The 25,482-nt window shown below is 37.7% G+C and overlaps 1 protein-coding gene across 2 annotated transcripts in view; it reads right to left on the bottom strand.

Moving 5' to 3' along the window:
- Positions 1-3,612: 3,612 nt before the first annotated feature.
- The window catches only part of CDK17 (cyclin dependent kinase 17), a 91,316-nt gene continuing 69,446 nt past the window's right edge, over positions 3,613-25,482 (bottom strand). For both annotated transcript variants that reach the window (XM_061351234.1, XM_061351236.1), the window contains 13 exons: positions 20,823-20,948; positions 16,918-16,974; positions 14,515-14,629; positions 13,888-13,982; positions 13,399-13,461; positions 10,170-10,293; positions 9,105-9,225; positions 8,479-8,576; positions 8,097-8,202; positions 7,298-7,340; positions 6,018-6,108; positions 5,723-5,800; positions 3,613-5,335 (listed from right to left, as the gene is read on the bottom strand). In XM_061351234.1, the coding sequence (XP_061207218.1) occupies positions 5,298-5,335; positions 5,723-5,800; positions 6,018-6,108; positions 7,298-7,340; positions 8,097-8,202; positions 8,479-8,576; positions 9,105-9,225; positions 10,170-10,293; positions 13,399-13,461; positions 13,888-13,982; positions 14,515-14,629; positions 16,918-16,974; positions 20,823-20,948 (1,155 nt within the window). In that variant the 3' untranslated portion in view covers positions 3,613-5,297. The remainder of the gene's footprint in view (positions 5,336-5,722; positions 5,801-6,017; positions 6,109-7,297; positions 7,341-8,096; positions 8,203-8,478; positions 8,577-9,104; positions 9,226-10,169; positions 10,294-13,398; positions 13,462-13,887; positions 13,983-14,514; positions 14,630-16,917; positions 16,975-20,822; positions 20,949-25,482) is intronic.

Genomic DNA, 25,482 nt, shown 5'->3' with positions numbered 1-25,482 from the left:
GAGATGGTCCTTTAAAACAGACCGTGGCATTTCATTTTTACAGAGCAAGGCTGCATTAAGAGGCTGTGTGATGTTGCGCCTACAGGAAGCATCTTCAGAAGCCATCACAACCACCAAATGTGTTCAGAAAAGGCAGAGCAACTACGGATATTCTTTCACGTAAGGGAATTGTGGCTGCCTTCTGATCCTGAGACTGTCTCTATATCCTGTAGGATAAACAAACATGGGTCATGCAGGTTTAAGCACACCTCTACAAAGTTGTTAAAAAGTGACAACTATTGAAATCCATTTTAGCCCCAGACCGTAACTGCTCTTCCTGATTAACATGTGAGCACTCTGCCTGCACAGGTGTAGTACAAACCCATTTCTTAAGGGCAAAGAGCCTGACAGCATTAGTCAGGAGGATTGTAAACTTAATGAGTAAAGGAGAACAAACCCGAGGCAAGGGCTCTGGAGCAATGAGCATCACAGCCTGCCTTGGGCACAGGGGGGTAGTTGTAGGAAAGCATCCTTGAGGAGAGCACTACAGGATATGTTGTGTTACTTTTCTTGAAAGGTTGCCATCAGTTAGTGTTCACTCTGAAGAAGTGCAAATGAGTAACCTTAATGATTCCTAACATGGCTCCAGGCCAGCTGCCTGCTCTTGCAAAGCAAAGGAAGGGACATGGAATGGGGGTAAAACAAAGCCTTGGAAAAAAGAAGCCTGGGGTATGAAAGGGGAGGAGCAGGCAGCACTGGCGCTGCCATGCAGACCATGGAGGGAGGCTCTCTGCAAGAGTATGTTGGAGCAAGGCTAGGGAAGAGCATTCTCGGTTTGGAATATGCAGTAATGGCAATTCCATCAGCAGGAAGATCCCACTGCAACAAATAGAGGAGCTTCATAGCTCTCTAGGGAAAAATGTGTTTCAACGTATGGCATCTGAGCTGAACGAGACTCATATTTCATTAGGAGGACCATAAAAGCCATCTGCTCAGGCAGGCCCGCTTCTTAAGTGATTTTGGAGGATGCGGCCAGGACAATAAATTAAGCAGTTATTTACAACAGTATGTGCATATGTGTGCACTCACAATTTAAGTTGGCTCAAAAATGACATAACTTAAATGAGTTGAGGGATTTTTGGAAACGTGAGAAGAGTGGAAAATTGTAATGTACACGTTTTTCCACTGATATCAATCTTTTTCTTTCACTTAACAAGAGAGGCACATTAGAGCCCACTGAGAATCACACACAAAAGATTAAGACAAATAGATCTAGAATAGCTAAACTCTAATCCAAGTTCTGACAACACACATTTCCACAGTGGCCTAGAACAAGAGTGTGATTTCTGTGCAGCTGAACCCCACAGATGAAAAAGGCTGCATGGTACAAAGTACAAAGCCCATGTATCTACTGGGCTTTTACACTTTTTAAAATCATCCAAACTGTACAGTCAGAGCTTACTTTAGCATTTAGCAATTAGCTCAACACCTGTACAGTGCTTCCTTTAGGTTTTATTAGCTATACCTGTTATCTTTTAAATTGGCCTGCCACAGATGTTGGTGAGATACTTGGATGTTGCTGACCCACATACAAACCGAACAGTGGCATTTAATCTCTAAAAGCCCTGTCTCTAAAATGACAAGCACAAACAATCTGTAGAAAGGAAGTACTCAAGTTCCTCCCCAGAATTAAGAAATTTCACAGAAACGTTGCATTTGTTTCAAGGCCAAACTTTACTAAGGGGAAAAAGGTACCAAAATGTGGTACGGAGGTGCACGAATTATTTCAGCTCTGCCTGTCATTGACCAGACAAAACGATCACATGTCTGGGACCACACATGCTCACAGACAAGGAAAATCCCGGTATTTCTTCAGTGTCTCTATGTGCTATAGCTGTGCATTTCCATACCCTCATTTGGATTTCATTCAAGTCTGACCTTAATTCTGGGTATTTCCTGGCTTTGTAATACTTGGCTTGGGGATGTTTACAACATACCTTTCATACATTTTGTCCTCAATAACTGAATGTATTCTTAACCTTAATTCCATCTTAACGTTGCAAAACAGAAACAATGCACCTTTATTACACTGGAAAACCCATGCACAAACAACAAGGAAGCAGCCCAAAGAACACTACCTTGCAGTGTTTTCAAATGATTTGCAAATACAAAGTATGTTGGTTCTTCAACAACTGTTTATTTTAACTTTTATTGCCCAATTCAGGGATACACTCCGGCTACTTAATGCTGTGGTAAAGCAGCACAAAAATAACACAGCTGGGTTAAGATGCATGTTCCACTAGAGCACTGCTGAGCAGCTGGTTTGCTCCTTCCATCTCCCACTCTGCCCTGTCCCACCCTCTCTCCCCTTCAACCTTCCCCTGCATGTGCATGCAACCTCATCACCACCTGCCTCTCCTTCCTGTCCTCAAGCCCACCTTATTCCTACACAAACCTATCCATGCACCTTGGCATTCTGACCCTGGGGTAGAAGCAATACACCAGGTATCTTAGAAAAATATCTACTTAAAATCAGCAACAACTTGCAGGCCATCTCAAGCAAAGGTTGTCATACTGAATCTTGGAAGTCATTCATTTTCAGCCACTATCTGCTTGGTTTTGTCATGGTTGAGGTCTTCTCCAAAAGGCCAACACTCCCTACAGTTCCTGGGGACAGTGACACCAAGTTTGCAGTGCCTGATGCTGTCAGGCAGGAGGCAGAACACTGAATCGCATGAGAAGGATGTCAAAGAGAAATGCCCAGCAATTTCATAGTTACTATCGCCCCAACAGGCGGCTGTCACAGAACTGTCTCCGCTGATGCAGGAATTTCAATTATAGACAATTAAACCAAGAGAAACTGCCTTGACCATGGATGCCGAGTTCTTATGGAAACATCCTTCTGTCAGCTGCAGCTGATCCCTTTCTAAATACATTAATGCACTTCATTTGACCAGTTAAACCTTTAAGTCCTTTACTCATTAGTGTCGCATTATTACTTGTTCTTTTATGACCTATAAAATATTACTGTTCTAGAAATGCTAAACCTCACATTTATCCACAGTGAACATTTACTCAGTATCTTCGCTACTTCTGTAAAAAAAGAGGTTTTTCTGATACTTCTTCTTTCAACACCACCACGCCTACAAAGTTAATCAGTATAAAATCTAGATCAGATCCATAGCAACTATAAAAAAATATATAACAACTATTTCAGGACAAAGGTTTTTCATCAGTGCCAAATCTGCCTCTGATACACACAGAACGATCCCACTGGAATCAGTGGGAGACCCACACTTGTATCCAAGACATGTATCACGCTCCTAGACCTTGGCAAGACTTCTAATACCGTGTGACATGCAGGACTCGCGTGCCAATGGTAAGGCTGTGGACCATGCTGATGCTAAGATCCTGAACAGCCTCAGTCACAGATAAGCCGCATTACTTTTCACTGCCACTACCTCTGCACTGCATGGATCAATAAGCAGCCACAGTTGAAACTGGTGACTCCCACAACACACAGACCTAGCTAAACGTTTCCAACAACGGCCCAAGAACCGCAAGTTCACTTAGTCTGTATTTTTAACAACATAGGGCCTTTGTTGTTATAAATTTCAAAACAAAACCAAAGAATTCCACATAATATTTATACTTTCAAAAGTACAATATTAATACAGGTCGGTCAGTTAGAAATAACAGCAGTTTGTTAGGTCTACAAGATTTAACGTAAAACCAGTTTACAAATGCTGAAAAGCAGTAGTGGTCCAACAGTCACCATTACACATGAATTTCTCTCTTCCAGAAAATAATAATAATAATAAAAAAAAAAATCCCAATTCAAATTTACCAGTTTCAATGAAATATTAATAAAACACCCCCAAACATGCCACAATCACTATTCACAAATAAAGTTAAAATGAAATATACAAAAATTCACTTAATACTGTTAAATAACAATAAACTACAAGATTTCCTGAACAGAAATGGTAGGACCCCTGAACGTTTTACAGTGAATGTCAGGAAAAAATTAAGTTACCTATGACTATTTTCTTGATATACCAGCCAAAGATTTACATGACCATTTCAAAATATACCAATAAAGATTTACAGTCTCTTTAAGATGCACTAAACAAATAGGTTCATAAAGGTGAACACAAATGCTTAAAAATACTGTAACCATCACCAAGGGTGTACTTATGATACTCACTGAGATGCATAAGCATAGTAGTAACATGTTTACTATCTCTGGTAAACAGATAACATCTAAGATCTGAAAAAGTCTCTAAGTTCCCATTGTAAAAGCTCTGTAGTATCATGAGTTCTTATCAAGTACAAACTTGCATCTTTCCAGTTGATTTCAAGTGAATAATGCACAAATGGGAGAGCAACAAGGTGGGAAAAGTGTGATATTATTTCCCATATTCTTGTAATTAGTTGTCCTGTTCCTCTGTAACAAAATTCTAAACTTCAAAAGTAAGCCAGGGTCCAACATATATGAAACATTGTTTTACTATTTGTATTTCTAAGTTAAAAACAAGGTAAAAAAGTCATTGCTTCTGCAGGCCCCATGTGCACAACAATGTGCAAATATCTTATGCTGACAAAATTTATGATCCAGTCTCCATGCTCTAGTTTATCAATAACTAACATAGGATCTGAGAGCAAATAATGGTTACTGTTCACCTGTTTGAATCAACTTTCACACCATGTGCTTTTCAAAAACATAATATGCATTATAATTTTTCAACTACTTCACCACATACTTCCAATGTTAAATAAGGAATTAAGTGCCATGAACTTAGAGCATTAAAGATGGTTCACCTATAGCCAAGCAAAGCTATGTTTACATTCCAGGAAACACTGCAGTTTAAGAAATACAAAAAAACCCTGCAGCAGTAGAACATTTTATGAAGAGAAACAGATGCATTCACATATTATAAAGCCATTGCAACTTCTTCAGGCATGGAACTGTTGTGTTAACTATACAGACAGTAGTTATTTAGCAGCAATGATTCCGCAATAAATAATGCACTGTGTTTCTCAGTCCTGCACAAAAATTGCAGCTACAGTTACATCAACAGCTGTAACCTACTGGCTCTAGTGGCAGAGGAGACCTTAAAACCAACTGTACAAAAATTTGTCACACTGTGACAACAAATATAAAAACATAATCTGCAGGTTGGAAATAAAAAGACTCCACTGTGAAGAGGACAGTGTAGACAAACTGTGATTCCAAGTCCACCAACAGAGAGCACTGCCTTCAGATCCGAGTCCTTGACTGACAGGATAGGCTTGGGCTTGACTCTGTGCAACCCACTTTAAAAAAGCATGCTCTGCCTTCTGTTCTTTCCATGTCCTACAATAGAACAAGGACCATGGTAAGACACCAAAGCATTCACGCAACACAATATTCAGTTATCATCTCTATTTTCTGTCTTTCTATTTCAAGGTAATTTATTTTGTGATTAAACCAGTATCAGCATCTGTCTTTTAACTGCCCTTACTGGGTCTGATTTTTTGTAAAAATGGTTTGAAACTCAAAAATGTTTTCATGTTAACAGCCCCTCTGCCCATCCCTAGTAAAACTCACCTCCTTCTGTGCATTCAGCTTACACGTCTCTACAGAAGTCTGGTATTTGTTTGCGTACACACACACCAACTTAAGAAAGTTGTTTTTCAGTTCCAAATGTCTCTGGCATAGCACTCTGTCTGCAGATAAGAGAAAATACTAAGCTTTTCATACCTGTCTCTGGGTAAGTGGAATTTCGAAAGCCAGGGTCTTTTTGCAGCTGAATCTCTTTTAGACTGAATATTGAAACACCTAGAATATAAAAAAGAAATTAATTATATCCAAACATAAATATGCTTTACTGAACAAAGTTCTAGTCTTAATTGTACAGTTTAGATTAAAAAAATGTTTCCCATTTCCAAATATTTAAGCCAATATATACCAGACTTCTTTAGTAGATGACACTGAGCAATGTACTTCTCTTTAATGCACTATTTTAACAAGACTGCTACTTTATTTCTCATCTTACTTTCAGGCAAAGTGTGTATTCTTGTTCCAAGACTTCTGAAGTATGCATGTTTCATGGCTTCCTCTGCTGAAATTCTCTTTTTTGATTCATACTATTAACATAAAAGGAAACAAGTGTGTTAGTCTTCATCAAAAAACTTTGAATCAAATGATTTCAGCAAAGAGAGATATAAAGTTCTACTTGCTCAATATTTCTTACCAGCTCACTAGAACAAATTTGGTTTCATTACTTTTATCTCACATATGAAAATCTTGAAGGTCCCTTCCAACTCAAACCATTCTATTCTAATGTGTTATCTAGTTTGGTATTATTGACATATACCAAGATGGCTACAACAGTAAAAATAACTGCTGTAAATGAATGCAAGTAAAAAATTTTCTTTATTTCTAGATGCAACAATGACTAGATGTCAGCCTTTTGTCTACACTGTGTGTTCTGATGCTAAATTGCAATGAAATGCTACTACATGAGCTCACAAGAGTTTTTAATTTGATGGACTATACTGCAGTGGTGTGCATAAAATGGAACTTTAGACAACTAAACATGGTCTTCAGTTTGCGATCAAACGTCTCCTGCTTGGTGTATGCACACAATTGGACAACTACATTTAAAAAGCTATACACAAGTAAGAATAAAGTCCCACCAAGGACTACAAGTACTGTTCTGACACAATGTGAAGACCTGATGTAGAAATTTAAATCACAGGTTGCAAAGCAGGGCAACTACACTTTATGTACTAAGAATTTTTAATGCTGTGAAGTTACAGCACTTTTGCAACTATTCAAAGCCTTAAGAGCTGGCCTTCCATCTTGCTTCTGGCTCATTTTTAATACAGATTAAAAGATTAAAACCACTTCACACTCTGAATGCATTTTGGAAGATCAAAGAGTAATATTACACCTTACTAACTGCTTCTCAGTGTTACAGGAATTTAGTATTTGTATTTAAAAGCTCTGTTTTAACGCTGTATTTCACAAGAGATTTTTTTTTCTTTCAGGGAATCACTAACATAGGATTGACTCTACTTTTACAAAAAGCAGTAAGATCAGTTTGAGGAGGGGGCATAGAAATGTAAAGAAATGAAACACCAGGTTTTTAATTCTTACAGTACACAGGCTTCCCAAAACTGACGTTCTTCCCAAATCTGTCATTCCCTACAGACTCGGCTGCATATTCCACTTTGAGACAGATCTAACAGATACTACAGCTTCTAACTTTTAAATCATATATTAAAATCCTTAGCTTGCACTTTTATGAAGTAAAAAGACAAAACATCTTACTTGAAGGAATTTGGCTATCAATTCAATGCCTTCTGTGTCTAGCCTAAAAATAAAAAAAAATTAAAAATTAAGAGTTATTAGACTATACAAGAACAAAGCTGCAAATGAACTGACTTCATTACAATACATGACATCGAACCTGAGAAATAAATATGGATGTACTTTCACCTAATCAACTCCTCCGCATGCTAATGTACATACAAGTACCAACACCTCAGAACAAGACTATTTGGAAAACACTAGTGGCAGACAAATCGTGAGCTCTGGATGGTGATTTACTAGATTGACCTGGATTGTTTATTTCAGCAAAAAAGCTTTTAAGCTTAACACCATTCATTTAGTGGAAGGCCACAATGTTACATTTTTTTAATCCAGAGTTGATAAAAGATGCTTTAGTCCTTGTTATAAAGTTTGTTTGTAACAATCTCTTCAAGTTCCTCATAATGGTTTTAGCATGATTTCAACAGAATGCTCAAGAAAACTTTGCCATTTTAACAATGGGCCTATTATATAACAGAGGAGAACTGGGGTTATTTAGGAAGTGCTGTGTGAATACACTTAATATGCAGGCACTATTAATCAGAGTTTATAGTTCTATAGGTCATTAAGGAGCTGCATGCTACTAGACAAAGTAATCACATGGTATCAAGATTACGCTTTGCTTTACTATCTGCCCACAGTAACACACCTGATGCAGTTTTCCAGCATTCCGTAGCAGACTGTACTTGGAAACATGTTCACATTTACAAATACGCAAACCACTGGGATGCATACTGTCTATTAATAAAATGTAAAGTACCTTGGTGCATGGTTGATGAGGGGTTGTGGTTTATATTTAGGAAAGTTGTAGTTTCTAAATTCATCAGTGGAAGAAATGCCTGGCCATGTTTCTTGACATGGGGTTCCTGCATTTAAAAAAAGAAACAAATTCAACTTAAAAAAATGTAAAGAAACAACTTTGACAAAAATAAGCATTTAATCTTGTCATTAAAACAGGAAAGAAAGCAAAAAAACCCCAAAAGGGCTCAATAATTTTTCAAGAGTAACTCATTCACCTTAATTACAACATAAATGCAATATAAAATATCACTGTTTATACCGCAAGATCTACAGTTCTCATGGAAAAAGTGCTTAAAAGAACAAACACATAGCATTAACATTACTGATAAAAGTATTCTTACCCAGAAGTCTGAAAATTAAATGCAGTTCATCTTCAACAGTCGAACCAGGAAAAAGAGGCCTTCCTGATGCCATTTCAAAAAATATGCATCCGACGCCCCTTTAAAAAGCACAGAAGAAAAGATAAATCAGAAACCATCTCCCAGCTGAAGCTTTCATCTCTTGAAGACTTCCGCGATTTCTCTTCAATTAAAACAAATTAAATTAGTTGTTAGCTACATACTGCTGTTAAAATGTTGTTTTGAAAGATATGTAGTAACAAAAGAACCGTCAAAGACTAAACAGAACCTGTCATAGCTATATCCTATCCTCTTCCTTCAGATGTCAAGTTTATCAATTCTATTAAAGTTCACAGTAAAATATCACATTATAATGTCATTAGGAGAACCTGTTTGTTTTTATTCCCCCTAACACTGTAGGCCTAATGCCTGCTTACTCTATGCAATAAAAAGAGAGAAATAATAGCATCTTCCCTGGTTGCCATTCCTCTCTCTAAAGATCTAACTCACTTGTAACTTTCAACAATTCCAAGGATGAGCATTTGAATGCTACTGCATAATAATAAAGAGTTGACATTTTTCATCTTGACTGATGAACAAGAATTTAAATTAGACAAAGCTATACAAACCACATGTCAATTTGAGTTGAATACTCTGAAGATCCAAGGAGAACATCGGGTGGTCTGTACCATAATGTGACAACTTCATTGGAATAGGTCTTCGTAGGAACAGACTTCGCTCTAGCCAATCCTTGATAAAAGGGAAATAAAGTCACGTGCAGTTTGCTGAAATCTTTTTTTCGCATGACAAAGAATTCAGTATGAGCTAAATCAACCTTATTGTACTTGCTAAATACCTTCCCTTAATGTTCATTAAAAAGCCCTACTAAATACCTTTCTACAACTTGTGATTTGCTTCTTAGTATTTACAGCAATCTCATGGTCTGCGTTTTTAAGTACAGAAGACATGTAAAGAGATAAAATCCTCCAGTAATCCTACAGATTTCATTAAAACAACTAAACAACAGATCAATATGACACCTCCCTCCTGTGAAAACCCTTCTGCAAAAGGCAGATGGCAATAAGCAAATAATGAAAAGGTGGAAACAGACTAAGTTAGTGTTGGATCAGCAAGGGTTTTCCATCCTAACAGTGTCAAAGTTTGTCAGTATTACTTTCAAGGAAATTTAGGTCTACCGTGTTAGATACAATCTAAGCAACTTTCACTCGTACCCAAGGGAGGAAAAAACAATACTGGTAGCATGACTTTCAAAGGACCTTCCTAACACAGAAGGTAACAGGAATCTGTGAATGCCCCACTCTACCAGATACCCCAAAGGAACTTGGTGCATCAGTTATGAAGTACCACCTAACAATTTAGCATATGGACAAATCCGTTCTCTCTCCTGACATGGTTACTCTGCTTCAGAGTGGAGTGTTAGGAAAAGCAGCCTGAGCTCCACCTTAATGATGTGACTAAGTGTAAGCTGTAAGACTACTTTCAAACAATAATTCAAGCGACGTTATTACCTATATGCATATTACTTTGATTACTAACATCCTGTAAAAGGCTGACTTTCCACCTGAGAATGCACAAATGAGACCTGATGTTCTCATCTTTCCTTTATAAGGAAAGATTCCTCTCTTTTGCTGAATGAAGGAAAACATTTGTTACAGAATATTTTCAAGCCATACCAAAGTCCGCAAGCTTCAGTTCTCCTTTCTCATTAATGAGTAGATTTTGTGGCTTCAGATCTCGATGTAATACCTTTCTTCTATGACAGTATGCCAAACCACGAAGAATTTGGTATAAAAATAGCTACAAAAGAGAACACTTGCATAAATGAGACTAAAAATGTTAATGTACAGATTACATGACTGTAAAGCCCATTTGGGCACTGCAGAATTAAGTCTCTGTGCTGCAAGCAGAACAAAAATACTTCTCAAGAGGAAGTTACCTTTCTATATAAATACAATCCAGACATCGTTGTTTAGATTTAAAAGCCTTTTATGCTAACACACTGCTTTAACACCATACTTTACAATGAAAATTTTAAGAGCAATTTATTCTGCTTAACTGAAGTGCTCCAACAGCAGGGCTGTTAATTTTTAAGTAAGCATTTATCAGTGCTCTTCTTGGTGCTAGTATCTTTAAAGGTAACTGTCTCTGACTACATTAAAGTTCCCTTCTGCAACAGAATCCCTTCTGAAAATGCAACTCAGCAGCCTTTCTATCCAACTGTGCTAAACTAAGTATAAACTAAACATTTTGGCACGCTGTTTGAAAAATATGCTGGGATTCACAAGCTCCTGAAACATGGAGAAATGAGGATTACTAAAGCAGCCCAACTGCTTCTGGCATTTATATTCATCCCCTCACCTTGACATACACAGGTTTATTTTAGTCCTCTGGAACAGCAAGCAAAGCAAACAACTTCAGTCACGCATATTAAGGCTGCACATACATAGACATAAAAGTAGTAAAGGGAAGAAGAAAGGCTTGGCAGAGAGCAGTCAAGCAAGTGACTATATCACTGCATTAAGAACTACTACGTATGTACGTATAAAAGGTCTGGTCTTGAAAATGGGACTTCTGGGTAGCCACTGCTGGTATTTACCACACAACAGTCCTCAGCCAGTATAGATGATCACATGTACAATAAAAAAATGCAAAGCATTACAGAAAGCAATGCTTACCACTGTGACAAATTCAGCAGTAGCACAACTTTCAGGGAGAAACACCAAAATATTTTTAGATGACCATTTTCTAACACATCAGTTTATTTTTGTGCCAGGTGGCACCACCAAACTCTTTTTTGTGAACTGGACAAATAAGCAGCAGGTGTAGGTACATCCATCTGCTTTCAGTCTGCTTAAGTGGGATTTATCTGTTCTAGAAAAAAGGAATTGGCATTGATATTTTTCTCCCTGTTTTCTTTTTTTGAAGAGCAGGATAAGAAGCAACAAGTGTTCTTCCATCTACTCATGTCCATGCTGTTGCAGGGGTAGTCAGTCCCAAGTGATATTAACCACACTGCTATGGAAATTGATAGCAATCTCTAGTGTACACTGGAACTTAGTCAAGAAGGCAAAACAGATCATTCCACACAAATTGTGGATATTCACCACAGTGGGCAGGGATCCTTTTGGAAATGCACAGGACGACATGTCTTAGCTCAAATTTTTGTTTGAAACAGTAATACCTGCAGAGATCACGCACATTTTTATATTATACATCTTCATTTTGCTAAAACTAAAAACTGACAATTAGCTGAGGAATGCGAGGAGAGTGACGACAGGAAGGTCTCTCAAATGTAAATAATGACCCAACCCTCCCAGTTATTTTAACGTAAGCACCTACAGCTACCACAGCTAAGCAGCTGTTTTGGTTTCCCAGTGCCAAAGGTACTGACCGTACAAATCTGCTCCTAGGTCACAGCTTAAACCGTAGGCAAACAAGGAAAAACAGTTCCTCTGCTTAGCTCATATTACCACAAACAAATTCTGCTTGTTCTCTAACTGCACTTATTATAGGAGTCAGCATCCCACTTCAGCTTTTATTTTTTTTTAAGCTTAAAGCCTCACTTATTAACTTGTAGTTAATTAAAAACACAAGCATAATTATGCTTTTTTGTTGTCTATCTGAAGTACGTACGAATTAAAGAATTTCCCTTTACACACTTTCAAAGGAAGAACAGAGTAGGTTAAGGACAGATGTCTTTTCCTAAAGATACTTACTGTAATGTGACAACAGAATAAATGAAAAAGCTAACCAAATAGTCACCAGCATCTAGACTGCATTCCATCTGTAATTCGACTACAAACAGATTTCTCAACATGCACCTAAGCCAAAACCGAGGATGACAATTCTGCTGGAATGTACACAAAGCCCACCACAATATTCAGTACACTGTACTGTCAACCCTGCTTGTGACACGTGCTACTGTATAAACATAAACATAGTTTTCCTACCATGCGTACAGACCGATGTGTATTTTTTGTTAGGACCACCGGTTAATTTCTTAAAGAGGCATGTAAGAATTTCTCAAACACATCTGCTATACAAGTAACATCCTTATATGAATTATATATGGCTTAATGAAGAGGTTTTGAAAGTATAGTGCAGCACAGGCTGCAATACAGCGGGGTGCTACTGGTAGCCCGGCCTTCTTGGGCAACTTCATTCATTTCAGTATAGTATTGTTCTCCTATTTGGAATCTTGTTTATAAAGCCTTAAGTATTAAAGAACACGAAGAGTTATTCCGGTTTTCCAAATCAAAACCTGCTTGTTAGGAGAGAAGTAACACTTGAACATGAGTTATAGTTTCATCAGGCTAGATTGGCAACCGAGTCATTTGACCTGGACACAGCCACGGTTAAAAGGAACACACAAACCTTAAAGAAAATAATTACCATTTTATTATTAATAGAAAGATGAACATTACTCATTCTTAAATACGTATTTTCAGTTTCTTGTGTGGTAGGCAATGACATCCAAACCCACATTCACAATTGAGGCTAGATTTTCCACAGTTATGTATATGTAAGTTTTATTTGAGGACATACCAAACTACAGCCTTAATAAATGAGTATAAAATAATGGAAGGACAAAGAAAGGTCAAAAGAGTTATGAAATGATTATTCTTTAGGAGATTTCCAATTTTAAATCTAAAACTTCAAATAGAATGTAAACATATAAAGTTATGTATCTCCTGTTTTCAGCCATCAAAAGCAAAAAGAAAGACTCCATTTGATGCCAAATGTAGCTAAGCCAGAGCCAAAGGTCAAAAAAGAATTTATGTTCCTTTTTTTTCCTTTTTTTTTTTTAAAGCCCTAGACCATACAGCTCCTAACTATTAAGTTCTCTGAAATTCTTAGAACAGAGAAAGCTGGAAGACAGTCACTGCTATTCAAACAACTCACCTTTACATTGTGCATACTCATGATGTTACCACAGTCATCCATATACTGCTTCAGGTCCTTGTCCTGTCAAAACACCATCATCAATAGTCAATAAAATAGTGGACAGCAGATTATGTAAGTATTATTTATTGTTAGAATTGAAAGAATTCATCAGAAAACCCAATTTTCTGTAAAAAATGTTCAACAGGAAAAAAAACCCGAAAAGCCTCAACATGCAGAAAACTCTGGCTTTTCAAAGATATACATAAATGTATAGAAATACCATATGTTTTCCAGCAAACTGCATCATCTCAGGCAACATCATCTGTTATTACCTTCTTCTCCATGTTGTGTGTGGCACAGTATGTTATGAAATTGCTATATTCACAAATTACATTGGAAGTAAAGAGTTTTTCTTCATCCCTCTTATTATGCTCTTACTTTGTTATGTCTGTGTTACTTGGAAACAATAAGCTGAATGTAAAGCTCACTAGCTGTGTAAGCACTTACCAGATATTCAAAAACAAGAGTCAAAGACTTGTCTGTGTGGACAATATCGTGTAATGTAACAATATTTGCATGCTTCAGATCTTTTAATAATGACACTGCAAAAGAGAATTGTAAGTATAAACAAATGCAAAACACAAGCAGTAAATGCATTTCTAGTAAGTTCATACGTACAAGCTATCTATATTTTTTTATAATTAAAAAGCCACTTTTTAAGAACATAATACTCACAGATTTAATTAATAAGAAAGGTATTTAATCAAAACACCAGACATTTGAGTAACAAAGTGTAACTATTTCCTACATTATACATTTCAAAGAGAAGTAGCCATTTGGTAAAATGAATTCTGAATCCCTCAAAGTTACTCATTAACAATAGTCTAATCCAGTACAAAATCATCCATGTAAGAACACATCCACCCCTGATAAATAAATTTGAAACACTCAATCTTTGTAAGTCTAGACTAAAATTTTCCTCATCAAAACTAATACCAATTTCATTAATCTCCCATGCAGCCTATGTATTTCCAAGTTCTAACAGAACTTTGGATAAAAAAAAAATAAAAATAAAAAAAAGGAAAATAATCCAGAAGTATTTGAAATTCTAAGAAATAAACCCAAAGTTATCACCTTCTCTTATAGCTGTACATGGTGCTCCCTCTTCATGTTCCAGGCGGATTTCTTTCAGAGCTACCAGGTTCTCTGTCAATTTACTTCTCCCCTTATAAACTGTTGCATAAGTACCCTACAAAATGGAAAAATTATACTTTTACATGTTGTTCCTTCATTGAAAGATCAGTTAATAAAATATAAACTTCTGTTTGAGGTTCTAATAGGTTAAATTTTGGATACAATTTTTTTTTTTTTACATTGTCTTTTTTAAACACATAAAACTACAGAATTGATTATTTATATTCAGCTCAGGTCTGAACACACAAAAGACACAAGGGATGTATATGCTTGACAAGTCTGAAAATGACATGGAAAGCTATACGGCATACAGCTTCTGAAGAAGTCAGATCAGGTAGCATTAAATTCACTAAGTTCACTGCTTGGATCATTTACCCTCTTGAAAGTTTCTATTTGATGAAAACTAGCTCAGGTATCTCTAAACTACACTGCCATTACGTTTCCAAAGGCTGCATACTCTTCCATTACTTTTTTGAAAACATGTAACTTGTTTTGGTAGTTTCTTGACATCATGAACAGTGAGTATCATGAAGCTTATCTTTCTCAAGCCTTTTTTTTTTTTGGAAGAGATCCAAAATTCTCAGGACTTGTTACATAAGGGCAAGAAATTCTGACAAAACAGCAAGTAGGTACAACTAATCCCAGCAAATGAAAGACGACACAACAAAATTACAGAAACTGCCCTAGGTTACAGTACAGTACCGTAAGGCTCTACAGAGGGATCTGGACAGGCTGCATTTATGGGCTGTGGCCAATTGTACAAGGTTCAACAATGCAAAGTGCCAGGCCCCGCACCTGGGTCACAATAACCCCATGCAACATCAAAGGCTTGGGGATGAGTGGCTGGAAAGCTGCCTAGTGAAAAAGCACCTGGGGTTTTTGTCAACAGGGGGCTGAACATGAGCCAGCTTGTGCCCAGGTAGCCAAGGCGGCCAAGAATATCCTGGCTTTTATCAGAAATAGTGTGGCCACCAGGACTAAGGCAGTGATTGTACCCCTGTACTTGGCACTGGTGAGGCTACGCCTCCAATAGTGTGTTCAAGTTTTTTGCCTCTCTACAAGAAAGACACTGAGGTGCTGCAGTGTGTCCAAAGAAGAGCAACAAAGCTCGTGAAAGGTATAGAGCACAAGTCCTGTGAGGAGCAGCTGAGGGAACCGGAGTTGTTTAACCTGGAGAAGGCGCAGGGGAGACCTTATTACTCTCTACAAGTACCTCAGGGGAGGATGGAGCAAGGAAGTGGCTCATCTCTTCTCCCAAGTAACAAGTGATAGGACAAGAGGCAATGCCCACAAGCTGTGCCAGGGGGGAGGTTTAGGCTGTATATGAAGAAAAATGCCTTCACTGAAGGGACTGTCAAGCATTGGAACAGGCTGCCCAAGTAAGTGGGCAGATATCCTTGCAGATATTTAAAAGACATGTAGATGTGGCACTCAGGGACATGGTTTACTGGTAGGCTTGTCAGTGTTGGGTTAACACTTGGACTCAATGGTCTTAAAGGTCCTTTTCAACATAAATGATCCTATGACTCTACATACCTGATGTTGCCCACTGCACTTCGCACGTACACCCACAACTATGACTTGATACCTACTAGATTAACATTTCTCCAAAGATATGCAATGTTATGTCATGTATAGTGATCCACCTAACAAGTACTGGAGACAAAAAAATAAATGCTTTTGGAAATGAAAATATTTCAAATGGAGGATTGGCAGCAATATTCACAGCAAAGACGCTGACCAGCCCTGCTTTCTTCTGCAATCTTCAGTGTGTCCCAATGCTCCTGTCCTCCTTATTAATTTTTGATCCCACTGGTCAACCTCAATCAAATCGGACAGGACTGACACCTGGCTCCTCCTGAATTCCACTGTTTCTCTGGAAGTCAGAGGCTGAGTGGAGGTAGAAAGCTGTATCACTTCCCTCCCAGAAGGACAGGCAAGCTCAGTGTTACATACTTCACCCTGCAGCATCCAGCTGGTTGCCCAGCTCAGGTATATACTGGCTTCTCTACCAGAACATGCACAGCTACTGCCTGCACTCTGCAAGTGCTGGCTTCTTGACCAGCATGAATGTTTCCTGACATCTAACTCAAGGCAGGAGGACACCAGGCTTATCTAGTTTTATTACTGACAGAATAATTATGACTAATTTTCCTTATGATACATGCATAGAACATTTGTGCGGTTGTGACACTGTTACACGTGTAGACTATATCTGGTTAGCTGAAAAGATAAATCCAATGAACATTTTGAGGGATTCAGAGATTTTCCACTAACATTTATATAGAATTTTACATAAGACATTGTCACCAAAGCACGAGTAATTTTAAAAGCTGTACATACCTCTCCAAGCTTTTCTAACTTGATATAGGTTTCCATTTTTCCAAATCCAATTTCTGACTGCAACGAAAAGAAATTGAAACTTGGTCACTAAAATAGAACACTTTATATGTAACTTAATCAGCAAGCTAAACTTCGTTTCAGAAAAATACCTTATAGTACTTGATCAGGCACCACATAATTCCATTTTAAAAACAATGTAGAATATCATGATATAAATATGTCCCAGCATCCAGGCCTAATGCTTAGCCTGTTGGCCAGTCCACTGTGTATCCTAGGAGGATTATGAACCGAGTTACATGTGGACCAAGAGCCCACATTAGCCTGCCTCTTACTTAGGTCTTCTCTACTGTTCTGCTGATTACTACGAATGGGGTCATCTCAACTCTTCCTTCCATCCTTTCTTTTGCTCAGCATAACCATGTGCTGCTGCTTCTTCGAAAATAACTTTACTTATTTGCTATGTTCAAGATCTCAGATCAAAGTTTCCTCTCCCATTCTGAATTCCCACTGTTTTTCAGCCTAAAACTCTGCCAATAAAATCCCTTTAACACTATTCCTTCACATGCTTGAGCTTTGTCTCAACAATTTACATTTATTGGCTCATAACTTCATGTCATAGTGTATTTTACTTGGATCTATTCACCTTCTCTTTTTTGTCACCAACTTAGCTCTGCAATGCAAGCCAGGAGGGTTTACTTGCCTATGTAACACCTTCTTCTGAAGACTAGAAAACCATTACTCTTTTCCTGTTCAAATCCACTGCCACTCTCGTATTTAATATGGTTATCTCTTACAGTTATTTTCATGAAAGACCACTGTCAATTACACCGAAGCTTTGTACTGTTACAGTGTAAAGAATACTGAAAGTAGAAATGTAAACCACAAAATTTAAACCAATTTAGAAAGTCCTATAGCCTGTACCCTGTCAAAACTCAAAATCAATTCAATTCATTGGGTTTTGCTTTACTGACAATTAAACATACACTAAGACAAAAAAGTCAGGTTTCCTCCCCAGCACCTCCTTCTACTTCCAAACATAGCTCTTCACTTGCCATTTCTGTCTACGGAATGATACTTTGACCCCAAACTGACTTCAGTACCTATGTCCACCAGTCAGAATATGTTGATTTGCTCCTAAAAATCTGATGGACATTAAAGTTGTATGTTATTTCACGGTAACACAGTGTAACACAAACACTGCTGACTGCATTAAGATTTGACAACAATATGAAGATATACTAATAAAAGTTCAATTAACAATTTTCAGAATACATGCATGAAAATATATCTGAAGTACGTTTAAGATCTTGTCTTTAAACATATCTGACATATCTAAGGTAAAAAATGGGAGCATAATTGTTAACATAGTATTAAAGAGTAAACCTGTTTTATTAAATTAGTGTTAGAATTTAAATTAAAAAAAAACAAAAAACCAACTGCATAAAGATACTTTAGCACAAGCATATTTAAGACCTGGTTGAGGCCATGCTGTTTATCCCAAAATATAAGCAGAGTTGTTATCTGGCAAACCTTGTAACTCCAGTGAGATTTTAAACGTACCGCTGATACAGGTACAATGTTAGTAAAGCAAATACGTTTCCAAAGTGTATTTTGACCTACCTAAATATCTTGAAGTATTACATGGTATTAGAATAAAAAAGATAGGTTGCTTAGTTTACAGGAGAAACTAAAGGAGAACTCATAGCTACTGGCCTTATTACTGCCAGACAGTCTGGAATACAACTTAGAAGTCTGATTTCTAAGAAACCTTAATATTTTTCATTAAGACTAATAAATTCAGGATCTTCTTTAGACAATAAAATGATACAGTATTTCCTACACACAAAGGACAGATATTCTCCAAGACCTATCTTTCAATATGTTTAACTGTTGTCACATTTTTATTGCCTACCACTCAGAAGAAAAACTAATTTTTACATTCCTCAAACTAACATAATTTTTTTTTCCAAAATAATTTCTGCACTATTTAATTTTTTTTGCTACAATATACATCTGTCTACCTCAACTTACACGAAAACATTGATGTACCCTATTTATGGTCTCTCATTTCTAATGGCTGGCGCATAAGAGTTACACCTATGCTACTGTGCATGCAATACTGTACATGTATACACGAAAGATTATAAAAGCTAATTTTTCCCTTGTATTTCAAAGAATAACACCAGGCTTGAAGTATAACAAGTCCTCACTTGATACTTTTTATAGCCTTTTTCCTTTGATTCCTACTACACCTTGGAAAGAGACATGCCTTTGAAGCAGAGCACAGTGTTCATGTATTGTAATTAACAGTCTGGTAGCAAGCTTTCAATGACAATCTCAGGATAATGAGCCCTTCAATTTCTCTCTTCTAAAAGTTAGTTTGAAATCATGAAAGGACAAGACAGTAAACACATGCCTGTGTACCACAGCACTGCTGGCGGGTTTCATTTTGGACCTCCAAGGCCTGAAAGCATTTTTAAAAGGCAAGCCGAAAAACCCTGCGACAGGAAGCTGATTCCATACACACACCATACTCATTAGAGGGCACTGTTTGTCTGTCTTGTAGAAGGTAAAGACCACAGAACTTGAACTGCTCTCAGGGGTCAATGTTAAATGAGTAAGGGGATTCAGCCCCCAAGTACTGAAATGGTACTTCACCAGCATCTGAAAACAATGTTTTGGGAAGTCTATTCCCCAGTTCAGTGCTGCACCAGTAACTAAGTGGTTAACGAGCTACAAAATACTGGCACAAATATTTAAGCTTGCTACATTATTATTACTTCCAGTGCTTTGATCCTCTCTTTTCTTCTTTTAATATTGTTCTTGTAAAAGCCAACATGCAGATTAGATCTTCAGTCTAGCACACAAAATTCTATTTTTTCAGGGGAAAAATACATGGTAAAATTCAACCATCCCTTTGTTACAGACAATAGTAATTCACAAAGAATAGAATAAAGATAATTCACAGTTGTTAAAACCAATTCACTACAAGTACCCTCATAATTATTTTTCAGCAAATAAGCCATTAAATCAAGAAAACAAAGGACAATGTGGATTACATAAACCTATCCAGTTTTTCTCTGTATAGAATTTCTTAACTATGAATTTGCTCAGAAAGTCAGTAATGATCTTGCAACTCTTTAAGACAGCAATTAATATTAAGAAAGCTGATAGATGAAGTTATGATTAAAACACAGCAATTTTGGTAAAATAAGACAATAATGGCTTTCTTGGACTATTTCAGGGATGTGCATATTTTATATGAGAATCCAAGATTTCTAGCATTTTTACTCTAATCACAGTATAGGAACCATCATTTTGAAACCTCCAAAGAAAAGACTTATTTTTGAAAAATAACACAATCATCTAAAAAGGTGTATGCGAATCGATTCATTCATTCTTTCAGGAATTCACATATGCTTTGAAACAAATGAACAAATAAACCAACCCCCCATCATCTCAATAGCAATTTTGAGAGACAAAATCTGTTATCAAATACAAAAAGAACAGTGAGGATGATCTGCCCTCACATTATGCTGCTTTAGGGCATTCCCACTGTATCATATAAGAACCCTGGCCTTGACCTAAGGCTACATGGCCTATTCACTCAAACAGATCATCCCTGCTTCTAAAAAGCAAAAGGATTTAAGTGTATGCTGTGGGAGTTGAGTTTAGCCACCAATTCCAACGGGTCAAGACCCTCACGAGGAAATGACTGGGCCTAGTTTGAAGAAGAAAAATGAAAGAAAGTTCAAAATTCTGCAACAGATTTTGGTGAGTGCACGCTGGTGAAGTTGAGGACGCAAAAGCTAAGCTAAATCACACCTATGGTATACAGACATGCATGTTAAATGGAACCTTAAGACCCAAGAGGTTGGTTTAGCAAGGCAAATGCATGCACTTACTAGTGATGCTCTACGAGAACGCCGACTCATTGGCTGATCAAATGGTGGGCTGTTAATCTGCAACTTTTCAAGATAGCCATCTGGTATCCTGATGTCAGCAGGCAGGGACAAGCGCTTGTTCAAATCCTGCAGCAAATAATGTTAAAAAAAGAAGGGTCAGGTATTCAAATACAATTCAGAATTTCCTAAAACAACTTCTAACACCTGCAGCGTTACTGTTTTCACAGCATTACTATTTCAACTGCACATTTCATTTTTTTTATTTCTTTATTTTTAGTTTGGCTCGAATCTCAAACATGCCAGAAAATGAAATACCAAATCCTCTCTTAAAGTGGCTGGTCATCACCACAGAGACAAAAGGGCTCATATCCAGACATGGAAAATACGGGAAGAAATTTCTGAAACAACAGGAACTGTTTTTCAATAAAGGCAGTTTTTCAGTAAAGGTATCCAAGTAAGGAAAAGCATGCTCAGCATCAAACTATACCATCCATTGCCCCAGATTCTATCATGAAATTAAGAGGACATCTCTGGAACCACCATCGTTTTCACACTTTTCTCCAGCAGAAGGGGGAAACTCCAGATTTCTGCTGGTGGACCTTAGGTGTAAAAAATACCTGAAGGCATTAAGTTCTTCCTGACGTTACCCTATTCTATCTTGCCTATCACCTCCAACTTTGACTTCTGGGCATCCTGTGCTAACCTAAGCACTGGCAGCTACATCCCCGGTTTGGCTCCCCTCAGGCTTGGCCATGTGTTTCTACTTGTGTCCTTGCAGCAGCTTTGAACTATTTAAGCATGCTAAATCATCAAGAAACTATCTCAGGCGAAGTACATAGCTTCCTGCCAGCTTTGTGATCTGAACAGGTTCAGTGTAAGGTCAGACAAGCTTACAGCCTGAACACAGGGCAGAGAAGCGGCAAGGCAAGCCTGAGAAGCTGGCAGCTAAATTGGTTTAGGCTGCTACAGAACTGGATCATCAGACTTTCAAGACCAGAGATCTTGGGAGACAACTTGCTAAGCTTTCAGTGCTGATAATGTATTTGAACCACATATATACATGATCTGTACATGTACCTGAAAAAATAACTAAGCAAAAAATATCAGTTAAAAACATATATTAAAATTAATCTAATTTGGCAAGTAGTTTAATTTCAGGTAGGACTGAAGTGCTAATATGCATCCCCCCGGATGACTGATTTGTATTATGCTATTCACACTGGATGCAAGCAGAAATTTTTTGAGAGATGCCAACAAAGCTTTAACTTCCGGCAGCTGATCCTTGTGTTTTCCTTTTGCCCCTCACACCTCCATAGGTGCAGAGTACGAAGTCTGGAAGCTTCCACTTCGCTGCCCAACATCAGCTTCTTTGCCTTATTGGAAAAAAATTGGTATCTATGTTTCTTATTTTGCACAGAAGTTTTAAATTATAACAGAAGCTACAAATAATCCCTACAGTAAAACAATATTTTCCACTAAAGAATTTCCTTCCTTTTGACACGTTCTGCTAAAGCATTTTTGTAACAGTCAACTGAAATTCAGTGAAGGTAGAGTCATCTGAAAAGAGAAATGACTCTCCCTTACTAAAGAGAAATTCAGATTACGATTAATAAATAAATAAAGTCACCCTATAATTTATTGCATTTTTCAGAAAATTCAGGTAGCTTATCAGAACAGATGAGCATAAAGGAAGAAGCTCCATGTTGCCTTAAAGAAAGCAACTTTGCCATATCACTGCAGTGGGAAACCACGGAGCTACTGGAATAAAACAGGGATGGCAGGAAAAGGACCAGTACCAATCTGTATTCCACCTTCTTATTGTAATCTCAGATGAACAGTGGGGCAATATCCTAATTTTCTTTTTCCCATTTTTCAAGAACATAAAATAAAGCAGAAATTTGACAAATTTCAAGACACGTAAGAAAATAACATTGAGCTGAGTTTTTCAATATAATTCATGAAGTCAGTAGATATCATTTTATATATCCCGTGGCAAAATAACTCTCTCCTACTCCTACCTATTAGCTCTATGGCACAAAAACCTACTGCAGTGCTCTTGCTGTTCCATTGTGTTTATTTGAGAGTAAGTATTTTAACAGAGTTTGTTTGTAGGAATACTGAAATCATGGACCAAAATGCAAAGACCTTATAAAATATTGAATCAATTGTTCTCCAGAGCTCTCCATGCCTTTGTTCTCTCCTCCCACAGGACTCATACTTGGGGCAGCCAAAGCAGTGCTTCACTCCTCGCTCCACAGCCTCAAAGAAGCATTTCTAAGCATACTAAGTTGATCAGTATGTAGGAAGAAGGAAGCAAAGGCAGCCTCTAAGCTATGACAGCAGTTTGAAAACTATGCCATTAACTGTGCACAGTGACTGCTATCAACAACATACCCTTTCAAATGAAGGGGAAGGGAAACAAGTCTGAGATGCTTTAGAGCTACAAAAAATTCATTACTTTGGAGTCCAGCTACCATAAAAACTGGAGATGACAATACTTTAGGTACAAGACAATATTATAATGGGAGCTAGTTGTAATTCTATTACAGAATTCCCCTTCCTTCAACCTCAAAATCTCTGCCCATGCCATTTCCGCAATAAGCAATCGCAAACACCCCCGTGACTTGCTTCAGAGATCCATGTGACATCTTCAGTTTTACACTGAGCTTAAGCTGCAAACTTACACTGGGTGCTACGCAGTGCGCAATATAAATCCTGTTTGAATCTAAGTCCTTAATGATGCAAAGGTCAAAATCTATTCCAGTTTGGGGGAAAAAAAAAATTGCAAACAATATTCTAAGTACGCAACAACAACCTTCACCCCCCTACAATGTCTGTCTTAAAAAACTGAAGACACACCACGACCTGAGGAGTAAAGTAGGGAGAAAATCTTTCCAGAATTGCAGTATCTGTTTTTAATACAACTTCTCCACCTTTGTAACTTCTCTTACATTTGCAGTATAATGGACAATACACAGCAGTAACCACTCTTTTCCCCTCAGAAGCACTTAATACTCAATAAATTAATATTTACTGTAAGTTTTTGTCATGTTGCAAATAAAACCAAACCACTATCCATTTTCCTTAACTTCACAGAGCTGAAAAAAAGTCTATTTTCTGAGAGGAAAACATGATTTCATGGAAACTGCAGCAGGAACTTGATAGATCTTTCCTCCTAACTATCTACACTACTACTCTTCTTTCAATACTCACACATATTAGCACGTGCTGAAATGTCAACCAAGCCACAACTTCCTTTTTCAAACCATATATTAAAATTGTTAGCTACCAGTCAGAAACGTTTTACGACACCAATGCTTGAAAGATGTAATGTTACACTTATATGTAAATGTTACATTTATAAAGTTACATCACCTTTATATTATAATCATCCTTTATCAAGTTGCTTAAAATAGGCAAAATTAAAGAAAGTCCTTAAGACTGTAATCCCAAATACTTGAAAGACAGAAATTATTGTATTTTGTTTGTCTGTACCACCTTAATTCCTCCCAGTTCTTGCAATTAAGTGAAGCAACTACCTCTTGGGAAAAGAAAGCAATCATAATTCAATGCTATACAGCAACATGAAACAGGATTCATTAGACCTGCATGAGATAAATAAGCACGTTTCCTAGAGCATAAATAGAAAAAGTGTAGACTAAAATTCCATCAGTTTGACAAAGTTAAAAAAACAGTTAATTTAACTGGGATTACGTTAAGAAGAAAAGCAAGAACCCTACCATACACCAAACAATTCTGAGCCTTGAATGTTCAAGGCCAGGCAGTCTGCTGACATTTTGGCAAACTGTTCAGCTGATGGCAGCAGAAGACTTATTCCCCCACTGTGGGCTGACCCTGGTGAACAGCCAAGCTCACACCCATCTGAGTGCTTGCTTCCTTCTCCCGTGGGATGCAGAGAAGATGAAAGGATGGTTAGGAGATTGTGGGTGGAGACAATGACAGTTTAATAGGGAAAGCAAAAGCTGTGTGCCCAAGGAGAGTGGAAAAAGGAACTGATTCACTGCTTCCCATTGGCAGGCAGGTGTCCAGCCACTTTTGTCTCAGCATGCCTGGTGGTGGCTTGGGGAGTGGAAGACAAATGACGTAGCCACAAGTGTCTCCCCTTCCTCCTCCTTCCCCCAGCTTTTATTACTGAGCACCACATCAGATGGTAGAGAATAGCCCTTTGGCCAGTTTGGGTTGGCTGTCAAGCCCAGGGGAAGCAACCAACTTCTCCACTGGCGCTGAACAGCCTCTACAGAGAAGCTGGCTTTAGCGCATGAAGCCCAGAGTCAGATCTTGGATGCAGTCACCATCTCCTATTCTGCATGCTGCCAGTGCAGCTACCCCCGCTGCAATCTTGCTATTGGTGCTTTAGTAGCAACAAAACCTGCTCTCCTGAACCCCATGGTATGCTGCGATTTTGGCACGATGACAGCTGGAGAGCAAGCAGCAGTAGGAAAAAGTGACTTTCAAGAATTTCTAATTCTCTTAAGCTTCTGTGGAATTTCATGAAACAATGAAAAAGACACTTTCTGGACAGAGGACTTTGTCCATACTAATTTCAACGGCCAGCTGAACCTAATGACAGGTTAGTATTTGTCAGAAGAAAAAAACTCACCTTAAAACAAGGAAAATGACTAAAAATCAGAAACCTTTT

This window comes from Neopsephotus bourkii, unplaced genomic scaffold (assembly GCF_033783945.1).
Source record: "Neopsephotus bourkii isolate Nb327-2 ecotype Australia unplaced genomic scaffold, CSIRO-AGI_Nbou_v1 NB_567, whole genome shotgun sequence".
NCBI classification, from domain to species: domain Eukaryota; kingdom Metazoa; phylum Chordata; class Aves; order Psittaciformes; family Psittacidae; genus Neopsephotus; species Neopsephotus bourkii.
The sequence above is the reverse complement of the archived record's forward strand: the minus strand, read 5'-3'. Positions and strand labels throughout refer to the sequence as shown.